Source organism: Chelonoidis abingdonii, chromosome 22 (genome assembly GCF_003597395.2).
Source record: "Chelonoidis abingdonii isolate Lonesome George chromosome 22, CheloAbing_2.0, whole genome shotgun sequence".
Taxonomy (NCBI): domain Eukaryota; kingdom Metazoa; phylum Chordata; order Testudines; family Testudinidae; genus Chelonoidis; species Chelonoidis abingdonii.
Window position 1 is genome coordinate 7,225,099 of NC_133790.1, and position 23,485 is coordinate 7,248,583.

The window sequence follows — 23,485 nt, forward strand, 5'->3', positions numbered from 1 at the left end:
TTGATAGTGGTCAGTATCAAATGCTTCACAAAAAGGTGCAAACACTCCCCCACAGACAAATAACCTGCTTGGAGGGAAATGCTTCCTAACCTCATCAGTTAGGGGTTGACCTGTGTTCTGAAGCATGAGGGTTTAATATCACTTATAATGTTTTTTATTCCATCTAATGCAAGTGTGGATGTTCTTATCATTCATATAAATGTCCAGTTCCTTTTTTGGTACAAGTTTTTGATTAATTATAACACATAGTGAAGAAAATATTATTTTACGGTAATATAAATATTTAAAAAAGAAACAGAACAAGTATTTTATTAAAATATTTGGTTGATATGATGAACCATAAAATGCCCTTATGAAATGTTAAAATCAATCATTTCTGTTTCATAAGATTAAAAACTATTAGTGTTCTGATGCTAGAAACCCACAGACTTAGACTTTGATACTTCTGAAACACCTTTACTTCCAGAATTTTAGTAACGTGTGCCCTAGTTTCTCTGTATGTGTGTGTTCAATATCCTACTTGGTGTGTTTGCTTGATATGCCAAAAATTCCAGATTATATTGATGGGGTGGGGGTGGGGGTGNTGTGTTTCTCTTACCCAGCTTTGGCCACAGTTAATATAGGATTTCAGAAGGGAGGAGCAAAACCCTCACAGGCAACCAGAAGTAAAACCTGGAGCAGGGTGGGGGTGGGGGAGAAAGGGAAGAGAAATGTTTTTTCTGTCTCTGTGGTATCTTATTGATGGACTTTTTGTAACAGGGACTTATTTATTTAATTGATTGATAGCTTTGTTTCTGATGATTCTCTAATCATAGTTATTTATCTTGTACTCTACTACTCTGGCCCCAATCCTGCAAAGATTTACATCTGTGCTTAACTTTAACCATTGTATTCCTGTCTTAAAGTTAAGCCTGTGCATACAACTCCAGGACTGGAGTCTTAAGGTATCAGTTGATAAATATGCATATTGATATACAGTAAACATTACAATACCTCACAACTCTTCATGTATTCATCCACATAACATCTCTATGGGCAAGAAAGACCTATCATTTCTAATTTTATAGATAGGAGCTTTTCAAAAGAGACTAAGCTACAGATCCCCAAAGATATTTAGGTATTTAATTCTAAACAAATCAATGGGTGTTAGGGATCCTCAAATGTATTTAGGTGCCTACCTCCTAATGATTTAAATGGATGTTGGATGCTTACATTCCTTTGAGGATGTGGGCCTGAGTGACTTGTCCAGCATCACACAAGAAGTCTGTGGTGGATCCTGGAATTAAACCTGACTCTCATGAGTTCTAAGCCACATCTGAACAGTCTTTCCTCTGGTCATTTGCCACAGTTCATTGAGTCTTCAGTCTTTCTAATTAGACTGCCACCAAGGCCTATCATGTTGGCTTGGTGATGTGTTAGTTATGTTTTGCACAATATTTTAATCTATCAATTAAAGTGTTAATTAACTGACTATGTATGCACAGGGGCTAAACAGGAGTCTATGTGAGTGACTGCGTTCTGTTGTGTAGAAGTGCACAGAAACAATAAAGAACGAAAATCTATTGCAACTAATTTTCTAGTCTAAATCTGTTTAATTGGTCTGGGAACAAAGCTATGCAGAATTACAACTTAATGTCTGCTTGTGAGGTTTCTATCGGCTTCTAAATTGGTCTGTGTGTAGTTTAGATCCCTTACTCTTTGGAATCTTTTTTTGTGTGTTTTGCTTTATCTTGATAAAGGTTAAACATTTTGTTAAGAAATTTGCTTTATCTTGATAAAGGTTAAACATTTTGTTAAGAAATTTGTAATTCCTCCCTGTACAACAATGTGGACACCTGGGAACTGATCCAAAATGTCTGCCTTGTTTTACACAGACCTCCAAACAGCCATCAGAGGATAATAACATTTGATCATTATCAACCTAATCCAAATTTGAACTTGTGTCTTAGATGTGAAAAACACTGGTTCCCTTACCAATCCTAGCATTAAGCAGACACCTAGAGCACTGGAAACCCAAAGGCTGAATGGATCATAAGTTTGTTAATATGAAATAGAGCCTTTTACCACTGCTTGAAATTCAAATCTAGCTTCATTCAGTAGTACCATACTTGAAAGTTTTCCTGTGACAGTGATTTAGTAGCCTATATTAAATAATTTATTATGTAAGGAAATTATTTAAATACATTCTACTACAAAAAGGGTATTTCAATCTCATAAAAGCATTTTAATAAAGCCAGCAAGAACTAAAAAATAATAGATGCTACTGAAACAGAGCTCCTAAAATAAAACCCATCTTTTTTACTGTGTAATTATCTTTCCTTTGTAGCATATAGACTACACCTTCCAAGACCAGAATTAATTAAACCCTCTCCCAAAGGACAAACATGTTGAGTTCCAGAATCTATAGAACTGTAACTGGGCAGCAATTTCTAAAAAACACATGCCCATATATGACAGAAAACTTTAAATACATTAGTGCAATTCCTTTTAAAATAAAAGTGAGCAACTTGTTGCTTTTTTCACTGCCCTTGTTTCTTTATTGCCACTGATCATCTCTTAAGAAAGCAAACTTCTGTGGAGACAAGCATGGGGTGATGTTATTTTATAGAGAGTTATGTGTGACTTTCTGAGTGTATGTTTCACATGCATCTCACATTTTTGTATGCTTTGTGCATGTAACGTTTTATGTGGATGTCATGCACCCTGCCTCTGTGCCTCATCTCCAAGTTTATCTCCATGTGTCTAATGTGCATGTTCCCATGTGTGTGTCATGCATCCTAGGTATATGTGTGATTTTGTGCATCTTTCTATATGTCTTTTGTGCATGTGTCTAGGGATAGGTCTGTCTGTATGTTTTCATAACTGTATTAGTGCTGTGCATATCTGCATGTGTCTGTGTTGTACGTGTGTATATGCAGGTCCCTGTATATGCATATTCTGTACTTAAGCGTATCTGTACACCTGCGAATGTCTTCGTATGTCTTGTGTACATGTGTGTGCAATTGAAGGTCTCTGTGTGACCCTGTGTACTTTGTTTTCTCCTCATATTTCGGAGTGGCCGCTGCTGCCTCCAGTCCCTTCCAACCCCTGACACTCCAGCTCTCCCCATAACAAACAGCTCAGTGAGTCAGCGCCTGCGTGCAATGCCTGCTGCACACTCGTGACCTAACAACAACACACCAATATGAGCAGCCAGCCAGCAGCGGCGGCGGCAGCAGCGATCTTTAGCGCTGGGTGCAATCTGGTCCCCCCCAACCCCCCTCTGCAGCCGCCACCTCCCCCGGGCCTCCCCCCCTTCCCCGAACGCGATCGGCAACAATGTTTACGTTCCGGGGATTATGACGCCTGCGCCCCACTCAGTGTCTGAAAATGGTTCCTTAGGACTTTGCAAAACGCATCGACTCCCCCTCCCCTTCCCTTCCCCTTCCCCAAAAAAGTGCTGGTGCAAAATTGCAAAACTTTAGAGAGACCTGGATGGCTTTTGTTTTTCCTCCTCCCCATTTGGGCCAAAAAATGCAGGACAGGAACTGTTGACAATTAAGAGATGAAACTCTCCAAAAAAATGGAGGCAGAGAAAGACTCTGGAAGAAGATTGGTGTGTAGCTGGCTTCTGTCTATTTCCTATTTGTACATTTAAATTGATTTTGCTTAATTATTTGCAAAGGGAGAAATGCATGTAAATATAGGCAGCAGAGCTACTTAGTTTGCAAGAGATCAGCTTAAACACTTGGGAAGGGGGTGGAATTTAAGTGAGGGGAAGGAGAGGGTGGGACAATACTCTTTTTTTTTTCCTGTTGGTAAAGGATTGTACGGATGAAGTGTGTGTTTTTCTAGGGCTAGCTGCTGGGGGGATTTTAAATATATGTACAGAGAGAGGGAGATCTGGATTGCAAAGTGTTCGGAATTGAGCAACCCCAATGGAGGCAGCTGGTGTATTTGGTCCCCAAAGGGAGCTAGCTTTGTGTATAGCCAGCGCTTCCTTTTGCAGGCGGGTGTTTGCATGCGGAGTGTGTTGTGTGTGTGAACGTGCGGTTCTGCCTTGTGTCCCTGCTGGAGAACCAGGGGCTGCTGTTAACAAGTTACACGCTGGCTCTGGGGGGAAGCCGCAACAGCAGCACCGGCCTCTGCTGTTTTCACCCGGGCCTACTCCATACACACCCCTCATCGTGCATTTAACTCATTCCTGCCCTTTCTCCTCTGAATCCCACCCCCCCCTTTTTTTGTTCTTTAAACTGCATAGCCTGTGATTGAACAGAAATAACATGTGGATCATTGCAAGGGGGAGAGAAGCGCAAATAAATCATGTTACATAATGCAATTTGTTTTTAAATCGTGGCTTCCGGTGTGACTATGGAAACACTTGGATTATGTAAATATTGCAACCTGAATAGCATGTATCAGAGTAAATGCAGAATTTTATGTGAAATTATTTAGTTATATCTTACACAAATAATAACATATGATCGGAGACGCGATGTGTTAACAAACAAATACTGCCTGCCTGCCGTTCACTTTTTTACGGTCTTGCAAAGTGCAGCAGTGCTGGGGTTTGTGAATTAATGATTTGTGTAAATCTCTTCACTTGTTTGGCGTTTAGAGATATCCCCCCCACAAAAAAAATAGTGCAAGGGTCTCCTGCAGCCAGACACCTGTTACTTTGGGTTAGTACGGTGTTATAAGGAGAAAGGGAGTGGAGATTCTTCTGTACTCAAGCTCACGTTGTATAAAGTATTGTTAATTTTGCAGCCTTGATCATTATTTACCCAGACCATGTTTATCCAAATATCCCCTAAGTTGATACATTTTTCCTTCCCCAAAGTCCACTTCCCACCCCCGTCTATATTATTTGCTTTGTTTTCTAGCGATCTATTGGTAGAAGGAGATACGATGAGAATGAGGACCTCTCGGACGTGGAGGAAATTGTCTGCATCAGGAGTTTTAATTTGGAGGAGAAATTAAAGAGTCAAAAGTATCATGGGAATTTCGTGCGTGACATGGAAGGGAAAGGTAAATGTCTGGCTGTCTCAGGGATGAATGTGTTTGAATTAGTGGGAGTGGAATGGGTGGGTACCTCTTCTTTGCTTTGATTGCTCTAGAGAAGCTGGTGGTGTCTCCACGTGCAGTTTGTGGTTTGTTTCGTATTTCCCGCCTGCATCCCCCATTCCAGGGAATCCGGTGACGAATCCAGGCCGAGCAGCAGGGGAGGGGGTAGTGGGTTGGGTGTTGCACACTGGGGCCCTAGCCTGGACCTAGCCAGGAAATAAACACATGTATGCGTTTCTGTGTGCATTGCCTCTGTAGCTAGAGGTGGGTACGGGCGTTGGGACTGCTCACATCATTCCCATGTAACCTGGTCACGGATGTGCAACTTTTTGCTTTGACAATGACATGAGTGTATCAGGATGTAGCTTGTAGAGAAACCCCAATGTCTCCCGCCCCCTCAACCCAGCCTATCAGCGTGACCCCAGTTCAGCTTCCAATATTTTAGGGAATCAGGTTCGTGGAAAGGAGCCGCAGAAAAACCCCAGCCCCCACTCAGCCTCATGGTGATTCTAGCTTCTCCCTCTCCGCCCCCTATTGAATCAAGGTCCCATTTGCTTCCAGTTTGTCAGTTTCAAGGGATGCAATTGATTATCCGGTTCTCTAGCGTCAGGGGGTTTTAGAGTAAATAAGTTCTTTGTGTTTATATCATATATTAAATTACAGCTGCCCCTCCAAACTACCTGGATTTGCTTATGTGATTTAGCTATGAAGTAACAAATAATCGAAGCCAGCCAGTGCAGCTAGCAGCTCTCTTGCCTGCTGGGAAGGGATGTGAGGGGGATTGGTTTCTTAAGGGGAATCAGATGGATTGAGGGGTGCTGTTGCAACTGGTCAACATTATTTACTGTGCTGTTACTAAAATTGACACCAAATTGCACTTCTTCCAAAATCCAACCTCACTGGGGACACCACAGTCTGAATCAGTTATCTCAGGAATGTCCAATTATTAGCTTTGGCTGTATTTCTCATCAGATGGCAACAGTAATTGAACCACTAATTTAATTTAGAATATTTTCTTCTTTTTCCAAAGCTTAGCCTTGCAATGGACACTTAACTTTCTTCAGAAGGACCACTTATGTGGTGAGGGAAATCATGTCTGACTTCTTGATAATTTATTATTTTGTGGGAAAGTCTCCCCCTCCAACACCTGTTCCTTAGCTCTAAAAATGTTCAGTAATTTTCCGGAGGGGGATTGGATTCTACTTTTCTCTCCCAAATTCTTAGTTTGCTTTAATTGCTACTTGCTAACAGTATTATAATCCACTATTTCTCTTGCTTAGCAGCTTTGAGACCTTTGAGTAGCTTTTACCCTTCTAGGGAACTTGAAAATAAATGAGTGTCTTTTGTTACTTTATTTTGGTCTATGTCTACTTCGTTCAGCCCTGCAAGAGATTTGAATGCTTTGTTGGGTCTTTCTAAAGACTTTTATTTGCTCCATTTTCATTTTTGCCTTTTTAATTTTTCTATAAAATCAAGAATTGAATGTAACCAAGGCAAAAATATTAAACCTGCTGATCCTGCTGCTGAGTGAGAGCAGAAATATCAAGATATCTTAACACATGGAATCGGTTGAATATTCTTAATCATCTGCTTCCTTGTTTTTATTTTTCATGGTAGCACCTCTTTGATCCCTGGCCAGGAATGTGGGTTGGAGGTTTTCTTCAGAGGTGCTGCAAAGCTGCAGTGTGATTTTTGGCCTGAACACAGAGCCTACCAATGCTACTTGTTCACTAGCATAATATACTATGTATCTGCTGTCTGCTTCCTGAACTAATATTTATCCTTGATACCCCTCACCCACTCAGATTTTGTCTTACATGTGGCGTGCCCTACTCAGAAGGGTTTTTTTGTGTATTTTTAGTTAATTTGTTACTAAAGCCAAATGAATTTTTTTAGTATTAATACATTGAGTAATAAATTATGATATTTTTGCTAATGGAGAAATACTTTTTGTGTCTTCCATTAGTTGACTGAAAAATACATTACAGAAGCTGTATTCTGACTGTTCTAAAAACAAGTGCAATTATTAAAAGTTAGTAAAATAACACTAAGATAAACAATGGTCTAATGTGACAGCTCTAGGTGGGGATGCTTTAGCCACACTTCTTGTCATTGCTAATTGAATAAAAGAGGAAAAGTGTTGTAAAAAGAGAGGTTAAGAAACAAGTAAAAAGGGGACATTAATACTGATTTCCCTCACCCCCTTACAGTTGTTTTGATAGTAAACAGACACAAGGTGTATAAATCTGAGAATGGTAAATCTCATGCAGAGTCCCATGAAGGATGTTCTTAGATAATGAAATTACCTAAGCAATTAAAAGTGGTTATGTATAAATTGGGTGTTTAGAACTGTTATATTTGGATTGCTGAGGAGTCAAACTATACATGTTTTTATTTTTAAGCTATTTACATATTTATTATATGCAAGGCATCCTTTAGAGATGCTACATAAGACTTACTTATTCTCATTTATGGAAGGAGGATTATAGATCACAGATAGGTGCTATGCGGCCACTTCAAGATTTAATTTCATTTCTATGCTGCAGAGTTCAAATAGATTATAAATACCCCTGCCCCCCCATCAATGCTTGTCACTTTTTCACTAGTCATTGAATCACATACACCATTGTTTCAGGTATGTCATATGTCATTTCATACCACTGCATATAAACATTAACAGTTCAGCTTAGTCCTCAGAATGAAATAATAATGTGATACTGTTCAGTGTACAGACAACCAAGCCTGTGTCCAATGTTCTGGTTATTTTGGCATTAAATTAATAATTTCTATTGAAAAGAAATTTCCTCCCTCACTCTTATCACCTTAACTGTGTCAGAAATTACAATAAGATTTCCACATTATAAGCCCCATAGTGCAGACACATACCTGCTTAACTTTAAAAATGCTTAATTTTATAAACGGAAGAGATCTATATAGCTCAAAAGCTTGTCTCACCAACAGAAGTTGGTCCAATAAAAGATATTACCTCTCCCACATTATATCTGTAATATTCTGGGACTGACATGCCTACAACAAAACTGCATATAACTTTACAAATGTAAGTAGTCCCGTTGAACTCAGTGAGATTATTCACGTGTAAAGTAATATGTGCGTAAGTATTTGTAGAATCAGGGCCTTACACTGTACTTCTGTAAAGCCCAACAGAAGCAGTATATTTCTTAAAACCCAAATATATAGCTTGTTCTTTATATTTCCTCTGTACATTCCAGGCCTCTTAACAGTTACTTAGCTGTGAATTTGCTGTAAGTGTTAATTTGGCATTTTATCATAACCAGGGTTTCTCAGCCTAGGACAACTGAGAATCTCTGAATGCATTCTGCTTTATATGCATCAGGGAGTAGGAAAAATAGAGAGCAGTTGGGAGAGTATTGTCAATCACTCAGATTTTGCTTTTGACCTAAAAATGTTCACTCTCTTTGCAGTTTTGTTTAAGTGATAAGTGAGTTTTTTTTTTGGCTGCAGAAATTAAAATAGTGAATCATGAAAAAATCTAGTGTGAAGTGAGGATGTCATTGTAATTGATTTTGTTTTTTATTCAAATATTCAAACAGATCTTACTTTTGAGTATGTGCAAAGAGAAGCTCTCAGGGTTCCCCTTCTCTTCAGAAGTAAAGATGGTCTGGGAATTAAGTAAGTTACAACAAAATCTTATTTGTTAGTAAATGTTTACAAAATTATAACTTTGCACTTGTATATGGTCTTTCATCTGAGGAACTCAAATCCATTAAAAGCATGAAGCCTCACAACACCTATGGGAGGCGGGTAGGATGATTATATTTAATTTACACATGAGCAGATTGAGGGAGGGAAAGGTTAAGTGGCTACAGTGTGGTTGTACACACTGTCACAGAGCGGGGTCAGGGACAAAGATGAAAACAGAACCCCAGGTTTCCAGCTCCCAGTCTGTGCCCTAGTGACAGAATATGCAATTCTCTAATTATGACTTTAACATTCTACTCTGTCTCACACAGTATAAATGAGCTGTCAGCTAAGGCCAGGTCTACACTATGAGATTAAATCGATTTTAGATACGCAATTTCAGCTACGAGAATAGCGTAGCTGAAATCGAATATCTAAAATCGATTTACTCACCCGTCTTCACCGCGCGGGATCGATCCGCGCGGCTCGCTGTGTCGAATCCGGAAGTCCGGTCGTCTAGCTGGAGTTCCGGAATCGATCTAAGCACGCTCTGGGATTGAGATATCGCGTCCAGACCAGACGCGATATTTCGATCCCCGAGCAATCGATTTTAATGCGCCAATCCGGCGCGTAGTCTAGATGTGGCCTAAGTTGCAGAATCATTATTACTGGTGAAGCCTTAAGATTGAAAGAATGCAGTATGATTTGCAGCTTGCAGGTGGAGCTTGCAGAGGCAGTGGTTAGAAAAAACATCTTTTGGATTCTGAACTGGATTTGGAAGTATTTGGGAGAAAATACATAGGAAGTTCCATGATAACATTTGTAGTCATTTTTCTCACTTTGTAATGCTTATCAAAGGGAAGGAGCATGTGTGCCCTAGTCTGCTGTGATGAGCTTAAATAGTCTCCTACAGCCAGACTTGACTAGCCAGTTTCTCTGACCCTTACGAGCTACTGATATCTTTCTAGTGTCTCTTTCCTTTTCTAGTGGAAAGGCACTTGGCTAACTGATGCTGTATTGTTTCCCCCTCCTACAACACTAAGCACCTCACGTGTGCAGCTTCTGCCAATAGATGGAATTCACAGCCAGAGGCTGTCAGAGTAAAGAACTGGGGCTAGATTTTTAAAGAGTCTAGGTAATTTTTTGATGTGTAAAATAGGCACAAATCAAATCTGATATATTAGGGCCTAAATGATCCATTGGAGGAGTCTGGAAGGGAATCCTCACTGGACATTTGGTCAGGTGTATTGATTTGCCTCTTATGGGAAATACCAGGTTCTAATAATTTTTATTAAAATGTGCATTGATTCACATGTTAGCTTGAAATAGAATTTCTTGCAAGAAGTGTAAATATGTACTTAGGATTGACTGCCTCTTGGTCAAAAGAATGTTAGAAATGCAATTTATATTAATTTCCAATGCTAGGAGTGAGATACATAAGTACAGTTTTGTTATTTTGTATTCTGTGGAATAATATAATTCCATCTCATCTAAATTTGCGCTTCTAAGTATATATATTTCTTTTTGCCAAGAGTAGTTGGTATGTGATATGTTTATATAAACATACAAAAATTTGCATTAAAATACTATGTGATCATATATTTAAAAGCTGTATCATAATGCATATGTACAAGAGGGCCAAATTAGGCTTGCACAGGCAATTTGATTCTGGCATTTCCTAATTTTTGAGTGCTTGACCTTGTGACCTTAATACTCTTTTAATGTAAGTGTGTGTGTAATTTCCTAGATTTAAAAAGAACCAAGTAATAAAAACAGAAATTCCATCAGGTGGCATCATATTGACACCGACATGGGTCTTGTCAGGGTTAGAATCTTTAGATCCACCACACAGACCTCTGCCATTTTAGTTAATGAAGTAATTTATAGCGGTAGTAGGTTGTCATCCTTTATTTAGACCAGCACTAGAGGGGATAGGACACTTCACCTTGTGTTTCACAGATATTTGCTGCAAGCAGAGGAATGGTGAGACTCAAGAATTTTGGATTCCAGTCCGTGCTCTGGAGTGGAGTGTGCTGTAGTAGACCAGAAGAGTTTGTGCCCATCTTCTTAAGTGAGACTCCTGCCCTGTCCCTGTCCTGTCTCTTTCCCACGTCTAGCTCCTCATCCAGATTTTTTCCCCAGTCTTGCCTAGTCAATCCCAGTCCCCCTGCCCTGCTCCTTGGTTCCTCATCTGATCTCTCTCTCCCTTCAGCTCTGTTCCCTGTCCCCAATGGGTCCCAGTCCCAATCTCCCTCCCTGGGATTCTCATCCAGTCTCAGTTTCCTCCCCTACCTCCTTATCCTAGTTCCTTTGCTCAGCCAGTACCACTCTTCCCCCTGTAGCCCCACTGCTTGTCAGATGTGTCTTCCCCCCTTCTTTTTTCTGCTTCACTTGTGCTCGTAGTTTGGTAGATGAAATGATCCCTATTTGCAGTATGCCAGACACTTTGAGATGAAAAGATATATTTGTGTGTGTATGTATAATGTGTTAATACTACACACACTGTATACAATAGTTTTAGATCTATGTGACATTTAGAAGTAGTTGTTGCTATGTACTTCCAGTTCTGTTTGCTGTTAAACAGTCAGCTTGCATGTTTGTGGCTGGCAGATCTACAAAGTATATTGGAACAATTCTGTTGCCATGTATGGTCGTCCTCTTGAAGAGCAGGAAGTGTAGTAATTGATGAAGAGATTATTAAGAATGAAAGTAAAGTTACAAAATTACCTTGGTGCTTTTCCATCTCATATTTCCAACCATAATGAGCTGTTATTTCTAGTGGTCAGAAGCAGGAAATACAAGTCATGATATTTTAGCAGCCATGTCTTCCTTAGGGAGATATTTGGAACCATTAGACACTCCCATGATTATTGGCAGTTGTAAGATTCATAGATTCATAGACTCTAGGACTGGAAGGGACCTCGAGAGGTCATCGAGTCCAGTCCCCTGCCCTCATGGCAGGACCAAATACTGTCTAGACCATCCATCCCTGATAGACATTTACTAACCTATGGGCATAGGATGTCGTGAACGTGTGAACTGAAGACCACGTCGCAGTTCTGCAAATGTCCTGAATGAGGACATGCGCCAGGGAGACACTGGAGGACACTTGCACTCCCATCGAGTGGGCCCTCACCAGAGGCGGCGGTTGGACCTGCGCCACCTCGTGACAGGTCCGGATGCATGAGTGACCGGGGTCCCAGTGGGGGCTAGCTATGGACACTCAATGAGGGTGAACTGCAAGGAACGGGGCAGACAATCCTCATAAAGCTGGTGGATATTCCAATACTTAGATTCACCAAGCCAGCATTAAACAGTTTCTTTATTACCCTACTGGTTACTCAGAAACCCAAACACAGCTCCCTTAAAGTGATCCAGCCTCAGGCCTCCACACAGGTACCTAAGTCAAATATGATGATTTCTGAAAATCTTATTTCATCATAAAATAAAAGTTTCTATCAATTCACAAGGTAACCAGCCTTGGCCCAGGTCAGTACATGAAATGGAGACCTTTCTAAGGAACAGCTATAGCAGGCCTGCACAACGTGTGGCCCGCGGAGGCTCACTGTGCGGCCCGTGACGGGGAATCAAAGGGCTCTGGGCTGCCCGCAGCGGCGGGGAGCCCAGAGCCCTTTAAATCCCAGCCGTGGCAGGGATTCAAAAGGCTCTGAGCTGCCCACAGCGATGGGGAGCCTAGAGCTCTTTAAATCTCAGCTGCAGCGGGATTCATAGGGCTCTGGGCTCCCCGCAGTGGCGGGGAGACCAGAGTCCTTTAAATCCCAGCCGCGGCCGGGATTCATAGGGCTTTGAGCTGTCCACAGCGGCGGGGAGACCAGAGCCCTTTAAATCCCAGCGCGGCTGGGAATCAAAGGGCTCTGGGCTGCCCGCAGAGGTTCCCGGCCGCGGCTGAGATTTAAAGGGCTCAGGGCTCCCTGGCGGCGGGAGGCAGCCCAGAGCCCTTTGAATCCCGGCGGTGGCTCCAGCGGATGGGCTGGGGCTGGGATTTAAAGGGCTTGGGCTCTCCTTAGCGGTAGGAGCTCTGGGCCCTTTAAATCCCTGCCCCCGCCCCCCAAAGCTCCGGTTTCCCCCAGCCTCTGGAGCCCCGGGCCCTTTAATTTGCCCGTGACAGCTCCCAGCTACCTCTTCAGCTGGGAGCCTCTGACTGATTTAAAATCAAGTATCACCTCCCCACCTCCAACCTTCCTTTTTGGCCCACAGCTCTTTTGGTGGGGCGACTGCTGGGGAAGGAGGATTTTTTTCTGCAGGGCTGGGCAGTGCTGGGGTGGGGTGTTTCCGTAGGCCAGGAGGTCCTGTGTGTGTGTATGTGGGGTGTTTCTGCGGGGCTGGGGGGGTTTTGGCCCTCAGTTGTTTTCTTTGGATTAATGTGGCCCTCACTGCTTTACAAGTTGTGCAGGCCTGAGCTATAGCATTTCTTGAATGCAGCCACTGTGGCCGCATTTGGCCACCAGGGGCTTTTCTTGCAGCCACAGCCTCCTGGGTGATGATAGGGGTGGGCGGAAGCAGTGGCTCCTCCCCCAGGGCCGGTCCCTACACCCTTCTGGAGCCTCAAACATTGTAGGAGCAGGGAACCAGTATGTGTTCTCCAACTTCCCAGGGGCGATGGGGCTCGGGCTTCAGCCTTGGGGTAGTGGGCGGCAGGCTCTAGCTGTGCAGCGGTGGGCTCTGCTCCCCAGCTGCCAGGCTTCAGGCTCTGGCCCTGGGATCGCCTTCCCATGTTGCCTCTGACCCCACTGCCTCCTCCAGTCCGCAGCAGTGCAGCGAGGCCCCAGGCTCGCCCCCCCCCCCAACATTGCCCTGAATCCTCTGCATCCTCCAGCCCTGTGAAAAGTGATATTAACAAATATACGACTATCAATTTTCACAGTAGCAGGCTTACTAGCTATGAAGTCTGAAAAAAACAACCACCAAAAAAACAAAACATGCAAAGCATATTATATGTGTTTCTATTCTGTTTAGATCCAGTAAAGAACAGAGACAACTGTACATTATTTTTATTACTGAGTTTGCAAAACCCTACATAAATAAATTACAATGATTTGGACATGTGTATTTGCATATTTATTTGTTTTTCCTAAAATTAATTGTTTTGGGAAAAATTGTCTGAGGCCACCAAAAAATTTGTTGTGAGAACCCTTGAAGGTGTTTCAGGAAGAAATATTAATGACTGATCGTTGGCACTCTACTCTGTGCATCTATATCAATACACATCATATTATTTAGGTACTGTTTTGTTGGAGGTGACATGTTTTGTATAAAACAGAAAACTGAAACTAAACACTTACAGTCAGTACAGATCCCAAGGATCATATTTTATGTTGGTGTTTTAACCCTAATGTTAGGCCAAATTCAAAGTCAGGTAATTACATTCTGCCTTCCTAATTTCTCTTGCAGTTTCAGCTGGATACAGTAGTCCTCTCTCTCTGCTCTAAACTATTGTATAGTGTTTCTGTACAACTGTGTTCTACCCCAGGAGTGGCTTCATTTTGGTGTTAGGAAAAGGGATCCTTATATATCCCTTACCAAATTGATATGGTTGTGTGAGTTTTGTTAACTCGGGCCATGTCTACAGCTGTGCCGATGTAAGAGCGCTCGTGAAGGCACATTATGCCAACAGGAGAGAGCTCTCACGTTGACATAATAAAACCAGCTAAATGTGCGGCGGTAGCTATGCACAGAAGCACTTATGCCATCAAAACTTATGTCGCTCAGGGGTGTGGTTTTTTTCATGCCCCTGAGTGACAGAAGTTTTGCCGACAGAAGGGCCGTCGTGGACAGTGCTATGTCGGTGAGAGATGCTCTCTCACCGACATAGTTACTGCCTCTCATTGCGGGTGGTTTAATTATGCCAGTGGGAGAGCTCTCTCCTGTTGCCATAGAGTGGCTACATGTGAGACCTTACAGCGGCACAGCTGCTGCAGTAGTGCAGCTATAAGGTCTCTAGTGTAGACAGGGCCTCAATGCTTTTGAAGCACTTTGAGATCCTCTTTTACAAGCTGCAGTATAAATGAAAAGGATATCGCAAAGAAAAAGTAGCTGTTCTCTCCCTCCACCCAACCCCATTGTTGACATTCTGGATTTGTAATTAGACTTGACAAATGGCTGGTGTTTACTGATGGGACAGACAGCGCTGGAAGTCTGTGGAACTGCAATTTGTGCCACAGTGCAGGAATAAATCAGTCGTAATTGTGCAAGGGCTGAGCATAGCATCTATGGTTGGTGGAATAGGAGGGAAAAGGGTATGTTTGGAGCAGCAGGGATTTTTGCTTCTGCGGCAGCATATCAAAGCTTACAGAGGGAGGTATAAGCAGTCAGTGGAGATGGTGTAAATTAAAGCTGGACTTCCCAGATGTAAATCTAGCATGAAGTGGGTTCTACAACATTGACCACTCAGTTTGCATTCAGCACTGTGGAATTCTCACTCTGGCACATGACACTGTCAGGAGTTGTAGAGAATAACAAACCAACTCTAGCTGTCCTCTCCAAAGTACTGAGCATGTAGTTTCATTTTGAAGGGAAGGAAGGTATTCCTCCACCTTGTCTGTTTCCATAAGTACTACTCACTTGTGCTAGGGCAGTAGGAGTTCTCAGCAGATTGGATTTGCCCACTTGCCTCTTAGTCAGGTTTGTCTTTTATTTTCTTTGTTGGTGTGTGATGATTGATATAAATACTAAAAAGGGCACCCATCCATATGCTCTAGGTGCCTTGTATCTACAGTATTTCTATGTTATGGTCAAGTGCACTAGTTTAAAATAGTCACCTCAAATCCCCTTTGTCCTCAAATAGTTCTCCTCTTCCCCATTTTCAAGTGGTTGGGTAAAAATCTGAGCCTTGCAAATGAATGCTGAAGGTTATCAGGTTGGATCTGTTTCAGACAAGGGAGATAGTGAATTCCACAGCTATGGGGCCCTTGCAGAGAGAATGCAAATCACAGGAACAAAAAGATAACACTTACCTCATAGGGATATTGTGAGGGCTAATTGTTTGCAAAGTGCTTGAGATGGTCAACTGGAAGGTGCAATAGAAATGTAGAATATTATTGTGTTTTGTCAAAAGACCTGACCACATGTAATTGTTGCTAGCAGGATTCTAGTGCAGACTCCCCACTTTTGAGCAGAGACAGTTTTTTGGCACTACTGCTAACCAAACTAGCCTCGAAAAGCCAAGAATATGTCTTAATACCATTCCCTGTCTTCCCCCCTCAAAAACAACAACAATAAAATCTGGCCACGCTGCTCAGAGAAACCATGCTTGATCCCTACTAATAGTAACCATGTGTATTGCAATATCCACAAATAACACCATAATCTTATTTCTGTTTTACCCTTGTAAAGAAAATGTGATCACACTTTGATAGCATTTAACATTGCTTTTTTTTCTAATTATAGAATGCCAGACCAGGATTTCACTGTCAGAGATGTGAAGCTATTAGTGGGTAAGTTGTTTTGAATTTACTGAACTAACTCTATATAGTTCAGTATTGCTTTTAAATATTAACTTGGTGTAAGTGCCCAGATATGTTTGTAGACACATGTGATAACTCACAGAATCTGGGAGGAGAAATGGAGAAGCAGTTCATAAATGGAAAAGGAGAAAAACCTTATTAGCAATTGTGCTGACCAAGCTGTGAACCACATGCTGTATAAATGTCCTTTTGAAAGTAAGGTGAATGTTTTACACTAATGGGTATCAAATACCTGTCCTCCCACCCAAATGGCACCAGTAATACTTGTTGAGCTTGTAGCAGTGATTGGTTGAGCAACTGTTTTCTGTTTTTTTTAAAGAACGGTGATAGCCAAATCACCTTGTGCTGTGAACTCCTCATACGCTTATCCAGGGTTAGGCTGGGTCAGTACTTTGATGGGAATTCTCTAAGAGAGATCAAGTGAAGTAGCTTAATGAAATAGCTTTGATGATTTGATAGGTGGCACTTTCCCGCTGAATCAGTGTTGAATTAGTGCCCTCTGATTATCATCAAGGATGCTGCACTGCTGGAGTAGGGTTACCAACTGTCTGATTGTGCAAACCCAAAGATCCTTGCCCTGTCCCTGATCCATCCCTTCCCTGAGGCCACGCCCTTTCCCACCCCTTTTCCAAGGCCCCACCACTGTTCACTCCACCCTCCCCATCCATCGCTCACTCTTCCCCACCCTCACTCACTTTCACTGGGCTGGGGTAGGGGGTTGAGGTGTGAGAGGGGGTGCAGGCTCTGGGAGGAAGTTTGGGTGCGGACTCTAGGCTGGGGCAGAGGGTTGGGGTGCAGGAGGGCATTAGGCGGTTGGCGCTTACCTCGATCAGCTTCCAAAAGCAACTGGCACATCCCTCTTGCAGTGGCTCCTAGGCGGGAGGGGGTGGGGGGGACGGAGGAGGTCTCTGCGTGCTGCTGCCCACAGGCACTGCCTCCACAGCACCCATTGGCTGCAGTTCCCAGCCAGTGGGAACTGTGGACTCAGCACCTGGGGCAGGGGCAGCATGCAGTGACCCCCTGCCCCCAAAGGGGCCACAGAGACAGTGAGTGGCACGGAGCTAAGGCAGATAAGGGAGCCTGCCTTAGCCCCGCTGCTGTGCCAGTCTGTTAGCGCCTTAAATCTCCCAGAGATAGAGCATGGTTCCAGGAGACTCCAGGAGAAACCGAGAGGGTTGGCAACCCTATGCTAGAGGTGCTGCCTTTTGAATGCAACATAAAACCAAGATCCCTGTTGTTATTAACAATTCCATGGCAATTTTTGTAAATTGGTCTAATAGAAGATATTACCTCACCCATGTTACCTCACCTCCAACCCTGATATTCTGTGATTCTAATTTGTCTCTAATATCTTGGGACTGACATGGCTACAACACTGCCTACAAATAAGCTAGATAATTATGTGTTATCTAAATCCCCTTGCAATTTAAGAGAGAGATGTTATTCTTTACTTCCTGTCCTAAATTATTACATAGTGATACTTTGTTCTGTTAAACAGTTGTTGTGTTTTATCCTAAAGCTGCTGTATTTCAGTGGTGGGTAAAGTGGTCACATAGCTATAATACCTCACAGGGATGGTTCATATTCTGAAATATTAATTACTGTTAGTTATTAATTATTTCTATTGAGGCGGTGCCATAAGACCCCACATTGTAAATCAGTTTAATAAATACTTTACCCCAGAATGCACATTTGCAAAATTACTTTTGAGCTACCGGTAAACAATAAGAATATAAAATCTGAAATGAGAAAAGAATCTAACGTATTTAAAGAGAGAGGCGTAGGTTTTCCCATCTACCAAGTTGAGAGTAACCCCTGCTTCACAAGCAAAACTTCATTGTGTCAATTAATTAAGATTTATAAAGGGCTTTGAGATCCCTCTGTATAAAAGACACTGTGTAAGTGGAGTAGGAAGTATTATTTTGATGCCTTTATTAGAGCACGTCCATGGTCTATGCATTTTTAGAATAAAATAGGAAACATGAAATCATGTAAGAGAATGAGGTGGCTCTTCTTAATCTCATGTTACTTAGACTGTAAGTTCTTTGGGGGGCAGAGATTGTCTTTTTGTTCTGTTTGCACAGTGCCTAGTAGACATGGTATCAGTCTGTGACTGGGCTTCTAGGTGCTGCAATAATACAACTAATAAATAATATTTTAGCTGCTGAGAAAATCCGCATTTCGGAGGTTGAACATAGTTGAAGCTCTTCTTTTGCAGGGCAGAGGCTTAAAGCAGGTGACTTCTGTTAATGCTAGTTGGTTGAACCCCAGAATAATGTTTTGTAGATTTATACCAGAGCTTCTAATCTGCCATTACTCTGTCTGAAACTGGTGAAGCCACTGAACTGGTTATGCGTAGATGTTCTGGGAGCAGAGTAGTGTTGCATAACAGACCGTTACACTGGAAAAACAATGTAAGTGGGAGAGTTGTCTCTTCCCCAAGATTGATGTCTCTGGAAATGTTAGCGGGCACAGGTTCTTGTTTATATTGGCCAGGAACATTAGCGTGAGAATGAAGAGCAAAGCAGGAGGATATTTACAAATAATATTCCATTTTGTAAATTAATGGAATGGGAATAAAAATAGTCAGTTTGAGAATAACTGATTTCTGGTGTGAGAAACATGAAATTTCTCACAATTGGGTGGAGTGGTCTCTGTATACATGCCAAGCCAAATTTGGAATATTATGTAGTAATCCTGTTATTATATTTGGATAAGATCCTTATACAAATCCCAAGCCTAACCTATAACTTGGTCATTTACATTGTCTCCTATTGTTTGATTCTTTGATATCACAGGTGGAAACTTGATTTTAAAAAATTCCATCTAAAAATGTTTGGGGGAATCTGCATGTCTGCAGCTCATCTCTATCAATTCAAGTTTTTGTGGCATTCAGCATCCATCACAGTAATATCTGAGTGCCTTACAATGCACACAGGTCCACATTCAGGCCTGGTGGAAACTGAGGGCTTGGCTACATTAGACATTTCAAAGCGCTGCCCCGGCAGCGCTGCGGGAGCGCTGCCGCGGCAGCGCTTTGAAGTGTGAGCGTAGTCAAAGCCGCAGCGCTGGGAGAGAGCTCTCCCAGCGCTGCTTGTAAACCACATCCCTTACGGGTGTAGCGTGCAGCGCTGGGAGCCGCGTTCCCAGCGCTGCCGCCCTGATTACACTGACACTTTACAGCGCTGCATCTTGCAGCGCTCAGGGGGGTGTTTTTTCACACCCCAGTTGCAGCGCTGTAAAGTGCCAGTGTAGCCAAGGCCTGATGCAACTCCACTGACTGTGGCTAATTTCTGAAATGTGTATGAATAACCTCAGAAAGTTCTGAGTCTGTGGTTTTCAAACTTTTGTATTGGTGACTCCTCTAACAAAGCAAGCTTCTGAGTGCAACCTCCCTTATAAATTTAAAACACTTTTTTTTTTATATATTTAACACTTATAAATGCTGGAGGTGAAGCGGGGCGTGGGGGTGGAGGCTGACAGTTCATGACCCCCCACGTAATAACCTTGCAACCGTCTGAGCAGTCATGACCCCCAGTTTGAGAACCACTGTTCTAAGCTGTAGTTGAGTGAGTTTTATACGAAATACTGTTTCAACTCATTTATCCAAGATTTTTGGCTTAGTGTGTATGGTGTATTTTCACATGAGATCTTAAAAAACTGAGTTCCTGTCTGCTCTGTGTGAGAATTAAAGACCTATGGAACTTCTTCTTAGATTTGGTGTATCCCTAAATGTCTTTGGCAAAAATCCCCCACCCTTGTAAACTTAGAGGTGATTGCATTTCAGTAATACTGTGTGTACAAAACTTGTGAAATCCCTGAGGGAGCCTTCAGGATAAAAGGATGATAAAAAATATTCTATCTGTGTCATAAGAATATTTTGAAAAGACACTGGGTAAAATTTTTCAGAGAACCTACAATAAATCACATTGAGCATTAATGGGATTTTGGTTCTTAAGTGACTTACATTCTTTTGAAAATCATGCCCTCCTGTTGATTTAAAAATCTGATGTTGTAAAGAAACTTCTTTACCTTCCTTACTAATAACTCCTATGGTTGGGATTTCCAAAGGGATCTAGAAGAGTTAAGTGCCTCAATCCCAGTGAAATTAATGGATTTTGGTGTCTAATCTCTTTAAATCCCTTTTAAAATCCCAGCCTCAATTATTAAAAGAGAATTTTAAAAATCCAGTTGACTTCTCACTAGTTTTGCTTTTTGTTTATTTGCATTTCTCCCTTCAGCATGACAGTGAAGCTAGTGTCACTCTTGTTTATAGCCAGTGTCACTTCTGGTACATAATGTAGCAATATTTGCATTTCATTGTTTATTTTTTTTTAAACAGCTGTGTTCAGTGGAATCTTAAAAAAATACTGTGGAAATATTATGATTGTTTTGGGGCTTTAGAAAAGTGTTATAACACAATGTCATTATTGTCCCCAATTTGACCGTTTTAACATTTGTCTAGAGACAGTGTATGTCTGTGTCGGTGTATATATAAATATTACAATTTTACTTTCAAAGACTGGCCACTTTAAATTAGAGAATTATAATAATAGTTCTAACTAAATATATTTGACTACTAACTCCAAATGAATGACAGCTCAGATACTCTTTAAACCTGAAGGCAGTGGATTAATTTCAGTGATTGGAATTTGTCTGATCTGTGAAGTGCCTGTGAGCCAAGAATACAAATGGAGAGAGGAATAAAAACAATTGGCCTACTTAGAAACTTCAGACAATACTTAAAAGAGGAAAAACTCAGCTATAGTTTAATAACTAATAGGGGCTTACAACTTCATTCTGTAATGCGGATCTGAATGCTCGTTCTGAAGGGCAAAATGTCATTGCCATTTGTCATAAAATGCTTTACAGTTTCAAGAAGAGTGTTGGCGTCTACCTAATTAACTTCAAACTTACTGTTTAAAGGGGTAAAAAATGTTGTTTTATTTTCATTTAGTTATTGTGTTCTCTTCATGAAGTGTTTTGAAAAACTTTGTTGCTTTTGTCTTTGCTCACCAGGGAACCATTCATAAACATAAAAGGGTCTAATGCCCTCTTGAATTAAATCTGTGCATCTAGATACAACATAAAAAACTAGACAGGACAAAGCACTAGAAACTGTATTGTTGCCAACAATCCTTCCTGGGTCCCAGGGGATGATGTACTAGATGACCCTAATAGATCTCTTCCATCTGTGATTTCTGTGATTCTATCAACTCTTGCAGTCCTGGCTGGAGCTTTTGATCTCAGAACAGAGGGTTAAAGGAAAACCAAATGCCTATGTTCACATTCCTTTGCTTGCTTTCTTGGGAGCAGATGAACAGACAGACGTGTCTGTACCTAGATTTTGCTTCTGATTTGGCATTTGAAATGCCAAGAAATAGTTCAGACAAAAATCTCAGATGCAAATTGAGCATTTAAAGAAATATGAGTAATGTCTTATGTCTCAACTGTGAGTTTATAATTGTGTTTTATTGACATAGATAAAGGGAGAAACTGTAACATAAGTTCCTTGACATTCTGAATGGAAAGGATCTTTTAAATGGAAGTCTTTGGCCCCTGCAAGTGCAGGATTAAGTCTTCCATTTTGCCCTTTGATTAGTAAGACAGACTGCACTCAGTCATGTCTGCAGTAAAGAGTCTTTATATCATAACTGGTGAAGACATTAAGGATCTGATCTTACTCCCAGTGAAGTGCGTGGCTAAATTGTCATTTGCTTAAGTGGAAATAAAATTGGGCCTGAAGGCTGAATACTGCTCGTGAAATTAATAGTAATTCACAGAGCAAAGGCCCAAGCAAGCTTGCCCTAAGTTTGGCATTGGAGCATATTGTGCATTACTGTAATAGTGGAGAGTATGCTTCACAGACTCTGTGTGATGCCATGCTTTACAATGGGGCATGGTAAATAGTATTATTCTGCTTTTACGAAAGAGCAAACTGAGGCAGAGAGGTAAACTGATTTGCCCAGGTTTATGCAGCAAGTACATAGCAGTGTAAGGAACAGACCCCAGGAGTCCCCTGACTTTTGGTTACTATTGTAACCATCAGATGACTCTTTCATCTATGTGCAGTGTGTGTGTGGTTAATACATAACCTGTCTGTGAGCCTGATCATAGCCTCTCCTATGCAGAAGAGAAAGAGGGCATAAGACACCCCTTAGTTAATTTAGGCAGGCAGATTTTGTTTATCCAAGTTGAATGTGGTAAGGGCAAAAAGGGTTAACTCCTCCACTCCCTCCCCCCCATGACAGTAACTTTTAGTTTATATTTAATGGCCACAACCTGTCAAGAGCTCAGTTGTCTCTCTCTCAACTAGTCATTCTGTTATTAAATATTTGTATTGCAGTGGTCCCGAGCAGCCCCACTTAAGATCAGAAACACTTGCTCTTGTTGATTTACAAATACCCTGCCCCAAATTATTACACTGTGAGAAGATGTGCAGTAATAACAGGGTGGGGAAGAAGGGGGTAAGAAGCATATATACACATTTTAGATATATAAATCTGCTGTTTTTATATAAATTGCTAAAATAAGTATCACCATCTCTATCTGCTCCTCATCCTTGTTCATTAATTGGTGGCTCTGCAGAAGTAGGTCTTGTGGCGAGATTTGAAGGACAGGGTAGTGGCTTGCAAGTCACGTCAGGGAAGGACATTCCATGCCTTAAGCAGCATGGAAGAAGGTTCAGAGACAGTTACGAGAAACTAGTATTTTCACTTTCTGGTTCTTGGGCACTATCATAGTATATCTCGAGCTGGCCTGTGCAGATCTGTTTCTACTTTGTGCTAGTAGTAGTCCAGTCTGGGACTTCTAGGATTGCTATAGTCCAAAAAAATAAGCCCTTCCCTATACTCTGGATAACTGCTTTCTAAAACATTTTGGTTCAGTCCTCCTGTGTGTTTGCTGCTTCTCTGGTTTTGCTCTTGTCTGAAAATGGTATCATGGCTGAATTCACACCAAACTCTAAAATGAGTTGGAGAGATTTGAGCAGTGAGGTCTGGGCAGAACTAGGGAAACATAGTTTATAAATGTACAGTCCCACACTCAGGAAGATGAAATAAACAGTGCAGATATAAAATGGGATGAAGTCACATGACCATGCAGTATAGAAAAGGACCTTTGCCGTGCAAAAAATTTGTTCTCATTTCTCCTTAATCCAAGTCTGTTACTTTTTCCATTGAGCTGACGCTCAGGATGCGTCAATGGAGGTTTGGAATTGGGAACTGGGAGGTGGGTTGGGGATCTTTTCTTTGGAGGAACTGTGCCATAAGGAGAGGGACCTAAAATTAAATTTAGGT

At 41.6% G+C, this 23,485-nt stretch overlaps 1 protein-coding gene across 2 annotated transcripts in view; it reads left to right on the forward strand.

Moving 5' to 3' along the window:
- Positions 1-3,250: 3,250 nt before the first annotated feature.
- The window catches only part of KDM2B (lysine demethylase 2B), a 176,792-nt gene continuing 156,557 nt past the window's right edge, over positions 3,251-23,485 (forward strand). For both annotated transcript variants that reach the window (XM_032800626.2, XM_032800627.2), the window contains exons 1-4: positions 3,251-3,595; positions 4,863-5,007; positions 8,616-8,694; positions 16,111-16,157. In XM_032800626.2, coding sequence (XP_032656517.1) covers positions 3,545-3,595; positions 4,863-5,007; positions 8,616-8,694; positions 16,111-16,157 — 322 coding nt within the window. In that variant the 5' untranslated portion in view covers positions 3,251-3,544. The remainder of the gene's footprint in view (positions 3,596-4,862; positions 5,008-8,615; positions 8,695-16,110; positions 16,158-23,485) is intronic.